This window comes from Manis javanica, chromosome 11 (assembly GCF_040802235.1).
Source record: "Manis javanica isolate MJ-LG chromosome 11, MJ_LKY, whole genome shotgun sequence".
In the NCBI taxonomy this organism is placed as follows: domain Eukaryota; kingdom Metazoa; phylum Chordata; class Mammalia; order Pholidota; family Manidae; genus Manis; species Manis javanica.
The window spans coordinates 105,209,154-105,218,772 of record NC_133166.1 but is presented as its reverse complement, the minus strand read 5'-3'; the positions used below and the strand labels follow the sequence as shown (position 1 = coordinate 105,218,772).

At 58.2% G+C, this 9,619-nt stretch overlaps 1 protein-coding gene across 5 annotated transcripts; it reads left to right on the top strand.

Moving 5' to 3' along the window:
- Nucleotides 1–5,779: 5,779 nt before the first annotated feature.
- On the top strand, nucleotides 5,780–9,386 carry SHISA4 (shisa family member 4). 5 transcript variants are annotated; one of them, XM_073217154.1, is made up of 6 exons: nucleotides 5,846–6,313; nucleotides 6,635–6,806; nucleotides 7,631–7,764; nucleotides 8,520–8,687; nucleotides 8,896–8,986; nucleotides 9,235–9,386. In XM_073217154.1, exons 1-5 carry the CDS (start codon nucleotides 5,932–5,934, stop codon nucleotides 8,940–8,942), a joined length of 903 nt encoding a protein of 300 aa, XP_073073255.1. In that variant the 5' UTR covers nucleotides 5,846–5,931; the 3' UTR covers nucleotides 8,943–8,986; nucleotides 9,235–9,386. The 5 variants fall into 5 exon arrangements, 3 of the variants coding, with proteins under 3 accessions (XP_036871090.2, XP_073073255.1, XP_036871092.2); XR_012122951.1 differs by having other exon boundaries at nucleotides 5,847–6,313; nucleotides 8,896–9,007; XM_037015197.2 differs by having other exon boundaries at nucleotides 5,847–6,313; nucleotides 9,220–9,386.
- The last annotated feature ends 233 nt before the right edge of the window (nucleotides 9,387–9,619 follow it).

Genomic DNA, 9,619 nt, shown 5'->3' with positions numbered 1-9,619 from the left:
TTCATGGTTCATGGGGCTTTTCAGCCAGAAATAGGAAGGACAAATGAGGGCCAGATGGTAAAGGGTCGGTCCTACAAGGCCTTCCTGTTCAGAGAATGGGAGATCACTCAGTTTTCAGAGAAGGAATGGGATCAGGCTTTTCAGAAGCCCTCTAAATGTGCATGCAAACAGGAGCAAAAGGAGTGCTTGGAACCTGGGTCGAGGGTGTGTGGGAGACTAGATCCAGGGCAAGTGCAGCCGCAGCGGGGACTACATCACAGTGGGGGAGAAGACACTGGCGAGGTGACATCCATGGGGACTGACGGCTGAGAGGAAAGGTTTTCCAAAAATGCCAGCCATGGAATTGTTTGCAGGGAGTCTTCCCCCCACTGCTCCCCAGCCCAGAGGGAGGCTGGACGCTCAGTATTAGTCACTGTGGAAAAATCCCCCGTTCCCACAGGTTTAGACTACATTTTAACCATACTTTAACTGGAGTCCAGAGGCAAAGCAGTCAAAAATAACTTAATTCCAAATTTTATGAATTACTTAACTTTTCTCAGATTGGTACAGGTTCTAACATTAACCATCTAACAAGGACCCTCATTCCAATTTTTTTTTTGAGTGAGCAAAGGGCAGTGTTACTGTTGTTTTCCTAACATAGATCACACCGGTGTTTCAGACCTGTACGGTTCCCATGATTTCCTAGCAAATGACTGCAGGAAGAAAAACAGCGGGAACAGCTGCCCTGATCAGGAGGTCCTCGGGGTCTTGAGTTGCTCTGACTTGGCATGACAGCACAGCTGCAAAGCGAGGGAGCTGGGGCAGGCGACTCCCAGTCCCCGGTGTCCTCATATATAAACTGGGGAGCTAATACCTACCTCATAGGGTTGTCATTAGAGTCCAAGATAACCTGATTAAAGCACCTCCGATGGGGAAAGTGCCTCATCCAGTGACCCCTCCCCCGGAGCTGGGAATTGTGTTTGGCTCAGCCTCGCTGACTCACTGCAGCAGAATGACTCAGTTTGGTTTCACAGATGCTGCTGCTAAATTGGGGACTTGGTGAGACTGGGAGGACAGCTCTGAGGAACTGCAGCAGCGCTGCCGTTCTGCCTGGGCAACAGGGTAGAAACAGGTGGCTACAGAGCCTGCTGTCCACCTGTGAAGCAGAGTTTTTCTGTGATTATCTGCATGACATTAAAATATCAGTGTATTAATTTCTTTCACTAGGTTTTTTCCCTCCACTTATTCTGAGAACGTAGCCGAGTTATTTGCATTTCCTTGCCTTAATTGCACCCTCAGGGTGGGAAGAACTGCTTGAGGATAGATAGCCATGCTTCCGGACCCTGTGGCTAAAGGCTGACTGAACTGAGGTTAGGTGCAGGGTCTTGGAGTAAGAGGAGAAGAGAAAGGAAGGGCAGAGTCCCGAAGACAAGAAGGGGACAGAAGTCCATGAGGCCTGTAAGGGGGAGGACCCAGACCTGTTCGTCAGCACTAGGAGATGAGGGCCCTGCCCAAGGGAGTGGAGTCCCTGGGGCGGCTGGATGCTGGGCACCCCGGTTCCTGGGATGCCCCTCCACATAGGCCAAGACACTAGCCTTGCAGCGCCCTGGGCTGGTGTCCGCAGAGGCTGCGTGGACAAGGCCTCAGGGCCCACCCCTGGCGTTCTGCACTGTGCAAGATCCCAGGACCTTTGCATGACCCCAGAATGGGGAGTGAACCCTGACAACAGAGTTTGAGTTCCCCACCAGCAGGCAGGATAGGAACTCAGTCTGACTGCATTTGATTAAAAGACAATTAAGAAATGTGACATTTCTTCCACGCCTGGTTTTGTGATGGCAAATTCATACCTGGTCATGTATTCCTCGCTGGCTTGGCCCCCCTGCCGTATCCCTGACTCACGAGGCTCACTAACAAGATGTTAGTGAACAAACACGTGTGGAGGCAGGAGGCTGGGTTCCTGCCCAGGCTCTGCCAGTGACCTGTTGTGACCTTGAGTAAATTACTTTGCCATTGAATAGGGAGAATGGACCAGAGCGCTTCAGCCAGCTGACAGGGGTTCCATGGGCTTGACAGAACCGCAGGCCACTTACAAACAAGGAAGCCAAGACCAGTGGGGGGAAGTGGCTCCACCAAGCGTGCTGAGCAGTAAGTGGCAGAGCAACACAGACTCCAGTGAGCAGTTCAGAGCATGAACTCTGTAGACAGACTGCTTGAGTTTGAATCCTGGCTCTGCCATTTACCAGCTGGGTGACTCCAGGCAAGCTACTTAGTAAATTCTGTGCCTCCATTTCCTAATCACAGGACAGCTATAATATCAGTATCTGTCTCATGGTATGATGTTGAGGATTAAAGTCAACATAAAAAGCATCTCAGAGCCTGCCTCATAGTAAGCATTAATCTCAGCTATTATTAGTCTAATCCTAAATCTAATGCAATTCTTGCTACCTAGGTCTGGTATCACCAAGAAAGGCCCCGTGCCTCTACAGACCCAGCAGTTCCCAGCTGCACGGATGGTGAATTAGGCGAGGCTGAGAACAGCCCCAGAGTGCAGGGGGCCAGATGGAGGGCTGAGGCCCAACGTCCCCAAACCCTTCCCAGGAGGGAGGACTGTAACCAGAGCCTTCTCCCTCCCTTCCCCTGAGGTCCCAAAATAACACTTGCCTGCCCCCACCATGCCCAGTTGGCAGAGCTGCAGGCTGAGTAAGGTGCCATTTAAAGACAACCTGGCCCTCCCCGTCTGCTCCACTGGCCATCCAAGCAGACCTGGCCTCACCCACTCCTTTCCTAAAGCCCAGGCTGACACAAGACTGTAGAGGAGCAGACACCTGGTATTCCGGTAAAGGTAATCTTGCAAATGAATTGCTGAAAGCCCCTCCAGGGAAGAGTGCGTCTCACCAGTAGCTGGGACAGCAGTGAGGCTGATCCCCATTGTCCTTCAGCACTTCACAGGACCTCCCACCAAGGGGACAAACACAGGAGACGCAGTCTTTCATATACAGCAAAAAGATTAAAGCTAGACACCAGGAGAGACTTTCTGCTGTGGGAAGACAGGTTCATTCTGGGGCAGTGGGAGCCAGGTTCCTTTAGTCTCCAACTAAGTCATGAGACCGCCGCCAAGTTTCTGGTGCTCTCCTGGGCTTTGTTCTCCCCAGCTCTGGACTGCGAGGAGAATCAGGGTATCCATGCCCCCTGGGGTGGGCGCAATGGGATCGAATCACCCAGAGGAAAGGCACGTCCAGTTACCTGTCCGCAGGAGTGGGGTTACCAGAGACTCCGGGGAGGAGCGCAGAGCAGCCCGGGTGCTCTCCCAAGACAGCGCTGACCGCGCAGAGGAGGAAGAGAGTTTCTCTGATCTCAGAATGTTCGACTCAACCCCAGACAGCTGGGGGGCACAGGAGCCCCTGGAGTGGAGGCCCCAGGGCCCTGGGCTGAGGCAGGCCGGGAGGAGCCCTGCGCTGGTCACACAGCCCAGCGGCGAGATGACTCAGCAGTGCCCCTGCCCCGGCCCAGGCCAAGCCCAGACTGGGACACCGGCGTGGTCCTGGCCTTTCCCCACTCCAGATAGCCCCAGTACCCTCTTTCCCACACAGACTCTGCTGGCATAAGGGCTCGGCAGCAAAGTTTTCTAGAGTATGTGTGCTCTGTATGCCAAGCACAGCAGGGAGATTTTAGACATGTTTAAGGAGAGGCAGGTGGTGGAGAGGAAGGGCTTGGACTTAAGTCACGAAAGCCCAATCTCAAATCCCGGCTGCATGAGCTGGGAAATTAACTTCCTCCAACCTCAGTTTCCTCATCTGTACAATGTGCAAACTTACTTGCGGCGGTAGCTGCTAACATTATTATCATGCTACTTCAGGCATGCTGGGGACAGCTGGCTGGCTAATGACAAAGTCCACGTTTTGTCTCATCCGGTCACAGATTCCTGTCTGCCTCCCCTTTTCCAGGGAAGTCCCCTCCCCGCCACTGGGGGCCAGGAGATGGGCTTGCTGAGGGTAGGACACTCCCTTGCCTGGAGAAGGTGCCGTGGAGCCCCTGCAGACTTGGAGATTTGGGCAACCCCCTGTGGGGCCCCCAGTCCCTCTGCAGAGCAGCCACTCTCTTCCACTCCTGCCCAGCTGTGTGGCCTCTGTCAGGACACAGGTTCCTTATGGCGACATAGCGAGCCTCAGCTCTCCACCTCCGGGCTCCAGCATCCTGCCAAGGAGTGCCGGCTCACCCAGGGCTGCCAGCTCTTTCCTCTGGCTGCCCACAGCCCCATTCCTCACCCTCTGCCGAATCACCTCCCATCTAGTGGACTGAAAAGTTTTCCTAAAGTTTTGTAATTAGATCACCGATGCTGGTGGTGAGAGCTTGGTGTCATGTTGAGCTGGAAGTGTCAGCAGGGGTATAAGCTTTGAGGAAGACTGGTTGGGGAAAGGAGAAAAGCAGGACCTAGAGAGGGGTGAGTTTTGGGAGACATGGTTTTGTGTGGTTTTCTTTTGTTTTAATAGGAAAGACAAGATTTCATTTTCCTTTGAGGAAAAGAAGCTGGTAAGGAAGGAGAAGCTAAAGACCCTAGAGAAGGAGTAGTGAAGAGGTGGATCAGATGGCCTCCAGAGCGCACCCTGGAGGGTCAGCCTCGGACAGGGAGAGGGACAGCCCTTCATCTGAGAGTCGTTCAACCAACAGTGACTGAGCACCTACAGAGAGGGCCAAGCACAATGGCCAGATGGTCCCTGAACTCATGGAGCTTGTGCCCCAGGAAAGAGGAGATGGATGGAATGGACACACCGTCCAGAGGGTGAATTGAAAGGGTCTCTCTTTGACCCTCTGCTGCTGCCTTTATGACTGCCCTTTGCACCCCCATCTGACTGCCAGCAGCGTCGTAGGGCAGGAGCCACCCCTCTCCATCCTCCAGCCCCTTGGGCAGGTGTGCTGGCACCACAGGGGTCCCAGATGGCGCAGCCCTTCAGGCTGCCTTTCCCTCACTTAGACTCTGCAGGCCCTCCGTGCCCTGCGCTGGTTCCCTTACCCCAGAACACCGGAAACCTCACTGTCTACACCTGCTGTCCAGGAAGGGGATCCACCTGCGTTTAGAAGCCTCTGCATTTACTGGCTGCACTACCTTGAGCAGGTCCTTTAACTCCCAGGAGTCTAGTTTCTCTGTCTGTAAAATGGAAGCCTGCTAATCACACCTGTCACCTTCTCTTAGCTCACAGAATTGTGGAGAGCCTCAGATAAGGGAAATGTCCAAGAGCTTTGTGAAGGGCTGTACAAGGCAAGGGGCTAAGGTAGGCCTCTGGTTTTCAGCCTAGCTTGATCTGCATTTTCTGGTCAGGGTACTCCATGTAGCCTGGGGCACAGTTGCTGACACTCAGGATAAATCTGTAAGAAGGTTGACTGACTACCCGCTCCCTGGAAGACTGTCTCCCTTGTCAGTAACTCCCGCCCTCCCCATGTCCTCGCCGCCTAACGCAGTATTTCTGCAGGACTGCTCTGTGAGGAAAGGGGTTTCACTGTGAAGGGTGTCTAAGTGGATGGGGCCGCCTGCCACTGCTGCTGGGGAGGCCATAGGCTAGTGCATGCCGGGCGCTGTCCACTTGGGAGGGGGAAGGGGCCATCTCCGGGAGCCAGTGCAGCTGGCAGCGTCCAGGACTGTGGGCACGGCTGGGGCACAAAGCGGCTCTGAGCCGCCTCTCAATGGGTGCTTGTGTTCTGGGAGTGGGGGCGGGGTGCTCACAGCCTCTTTGCCTCCCCTCCCTGCCCTCCGCCCCTCTCCGCAGGACGTCCTGGGCTGGACACAGGGACAGAGAAGGTCCGACCTGCCCCTGCAGGGTTGGCTCTTGTGCCTGGCCATGCCGAGATGGCTCCAGGGTCTAGACTTAGGCGGCTGGGGACACGGACTGGGCCCAGGCGGGGGGCGGGGGGCGGGCCCTGGGCCAGGCCTCCCCGGCCAGTGCCCAGAGGCCCGTTATGCCCACGGTGGCTCCGGCGGGAGGAGCCGCCGTGCAGCCGGAGAAGGGGAAGCTGGGCAGTACCGGGCTGGGTGAGGGGCGCTCAGCCCCGGAGCCCGGCGGGTGGGCGTCGCCGGGGGGAGGACCCCTGGGCCGGGCGCGGCATTGGGGGCAGGGTTACCGCGAGCCCGCCGTTGGGCCCGCCCCCGAAGGAGGCGGGAGAGGCGCCCGAGCCCGGCGGCGGGCTGGACCCCGCAGAGCGTCCGCCCGTCCGCCTGCTTCTGCGGTCCGTTCCCGCGGCGGCCGGCTCGGCCGCTCCCGACCCGCCATGCCGCCCGCGGGGCTCTGCGGGGCCGCGCCGCTCGCTGCGATCGCCCTCTTGGTGCTGGGGGCCCCCCTGGGTAAGGGACGGGGAGCGGGGTGGCGGGAGCCGGGGGGCTGAGGAGGGATGGCAGGGACCTCGGCGCGGGCCTCCGCGAAGACCCCGGGGATGCCGCCAGGCGCCGGGAAGAAACGTGGGGAGGCCGGGCCACGAAAGCGGACCCGGGGCGCGGGCCGGTTGCACAGAGAGGCCCCGGGGCTCGGGTGAGCCCCTCCGGGTGGGACGAGGGGTACCTCCCAGGTGCCGGGAGCCAGCGGGCTGGGGCCCGCCGGGGGAGCGGGGCCAGGCGCGGCCAGGGAGCTGGCCTGGTGGCCACTGGGCGCCCCACCCCTGCCCGCAGCGCTGGCCGGCGAGGACTGCCTGTGGTACCTGGACCGCAATGGCTCCTGGCATCCGGGCTTTAACTGCGAGTTCTTCACCTTCTGCTGCGGGACCTGCTACCAGCGGTACTGCTGCCGCGACCTGACCTTGCTCATCACAGAGCGTCAGCAGAAGCACTGCCTGGCCTTCAGGTGGGCTCCCGCCGGGCGCCAGCACGCGCTCCAGCCACCTTCCCAAAGGCCTGCGGGGCCTCTCCATTGCCCATCTCCCTCTCCGTTGCCCACCTCCACCTTCCTAGCCAAAACCCAGGACTCCAGCTTGGCGGTGAGGCTGGGTGGTAGAGCTGGGGCCGCAGGGTCCCAGGAAAGCCACATGGGTAACCGTCGAAGTCTTGGGCCGGGTCAGGTGGGATGGAGGGAGAGTGCAGCTCTGCGCCCAGCGCTCCCTGCAGCTTTGGGGAAGCAGCTCTGGCAAGAAGGCAGGAGCCTTGGGTTTGGTTCGTCGGTCCCCTTCCATTACCTGTGTGGTCTTGAGGAACACAGACACCTTCCCTTACAGGTCATTGATTCCTCTAAACAAAATGATGGGGTTGCCAAAATTAGCAGGTTGCAAACTTCCTTTTGAAGGGGACTACTAATACGTCAAGCAGGTATAAAGAGACTGTGTCTAGGGGTTTGAAAAACATGGCTCTGGGTTATTGCTAAGACGCCTCCCCGTGCTAACATGTTGTGAGTCTAAGCAATTAACAGTGCAATGTAGCCGCAGTGGGGTGGGAGCGCACTACAAATACCGGCATGCCTCTCACTAGCCTTCCAGGCAGCCCAGCCTTCTGGGAAGTGGAGGTCCTCTAAGATCTCCTCTACAGGGACTGGGCAGGACCCCACAGGGAACCCCAAATGTCAGCTTGCGGTGGCCCCCTGCTGGCCAGGAGTTGGAGCACAGTTTTATGGTCACCAAAATGAGGACTCCCTCCTGTGAATGCTGGAAGGTGAGAGGACTTGTTCTTTGTCTAAAGTCCTAAGACCATAGCAGGGATCGCCTCCGCCGTGATCCTCTTTGTGGCCGTAGTCGCCACCACCATCTGCTGCTTCCTCTGTTCCTGCTGCTACTTGTACCGCCGGCGCCAGCATCTACAGAGCCCCTTTGAAGGTATGGATGGTACTGGGCAAGGCAAGCCTGAGACAGGCGGGGCTGAGCCCCACGTGGGCACCAGAGAGTTTGCAGATGCGTGAACTCGGTAGTAGTGTGTGCTTCTGTATACACACCTGCCAGCCTGTAGGCCCAGATATAAGAATGTGCCAGGGGTATATGTGAACATTGGACTGTGTGTACATATGTATGTGCACGCATGTGAGCACTTAGATCTGCACGGCAGGCCGGCTGCCAACAGTGGTGTGTGTGCAGTGGGCATATGCCACACATGGCTCTCAGGAAGTAGACAGGGTGGGGTCTAGAGTGGTGAGCACTGGTGGGGATGCTCTAGCATGCAGTGGATTTGTGCCTGAGTGTTGCACATGACTGCATATGTGCCCAAACTGGTGGGCATGGGAACAGTGACACTGTGGGGGAGCACTGCAGGAGAGAAGTGCTGCTTGGTAAGTTACAAGACACCAGCCCCTGGAGCTGCCGTCTCCTTGCCAGGCTATGCTCTCCAGCTCATCAGGGCTCTGAAAGCTGCTGAGCCGACCAAATATGCTAAACACAGATTGACCCGTCAGGGCCCCACACACAGATCCCTGTTCAACTCCGCCAAGCAAGGTCTGGAAGGCAAAGGCAGCAGGTGGCCAGCCTGGAGCCTGCCTGAGGCGGGGGCCAGTGGGGCTTCCCTGGGCTTCCCTGGTCTCCTGGGCAAGAGGAGGAGGCTTCCCCTGGACTCTGAATGCTGATCCTTGTCCCTCACCTAGGCCAGGAGATTCCAATGACAGGCTTCCCAGTGCAGCCAGTGTACCCGTACCCTCAGGACCCCAAAGCTGGCCCCACGCCCCCACAGCCTGGCTTCATGTACCCACCTGGCGGTCCTGCTCCCCAGTACCCACTCTACCCCGCTGGGCCCCCTATCTACAACCCTGCAGGTAAGTGAGCATCTGGAGCCCTTGGCACTGCCTCCGCCCATCCCTGCATGGGGACCTCCCCTGCCCATCTCTCACCCCGAGGCCCGATCCCAGACTTCCTCTACCTCCAGCTGGAGACCTGCCTAGGATCCTGCATGCCCAGCGGCTGGGGCCTGTTGCACAGCCTCTGATGCCAGCCTGACCCTCCTCCTGTCTCCTTGGCTTTCAGCCCCTCCCCCCTACGTGCCATCCCAGCCCTCCTACCCAGGAGCCTGAGGGACCAGCCCGCCTCTGCTGCCCTTCAGTGATACCCCTCTCCGGTATCTGCATCTGGCTCTGGGGTGGGTAGGGGTCCCTACTCACTGCGTCCCAGATCAAGCCAAGCCTTGGGCCCTGTTGGTGACAGAGCCCCAGGGAAATGGAACAGGAGCTGAGCTGGCACTTGGCCATGAATGAGGGGTGGGTTGGGAGGGCAGGGGATTGGCAGACTGCTTTTATTGGGAGCAGGGGAAGGACACGAAAGTTTGGGTCATAGCTCCAGCTTTCTTTATAGTTCCTCTGCTCCCAGGATCCAAGCCAGGAAGGCCGAGGCCCCTCCTGTTGGTCCCCTGCGGGCCTCGGTGGGTCAGGGAGGGGGATCCGTCGTCAGTCAACAGGAGCCCTCCTCCGGCTGCCCCACTGGCAGGTCTCCACTGCTGGATTAAAGCTGTAAAGATGTAACTTGTTGGTGCCTCATTGGGCCACCCGCACCTTCAGTAGCCCCGGCTGCTGCCAGCCCCCCCAGTTCCCAGCGGGGGAGGACAGGCACGGGGCTGGAGCACAGAGCCCCTCACTTCCCTCCTCTGGAACCCCCCCATCCGGGAGCTGGGGTGGGGGTGGGGGGCTGGGCCTCGATGTCATTTGCATTACAGAGATTCCCCAGTAGGGGCCCCACCACACACAGGCACTGCCAA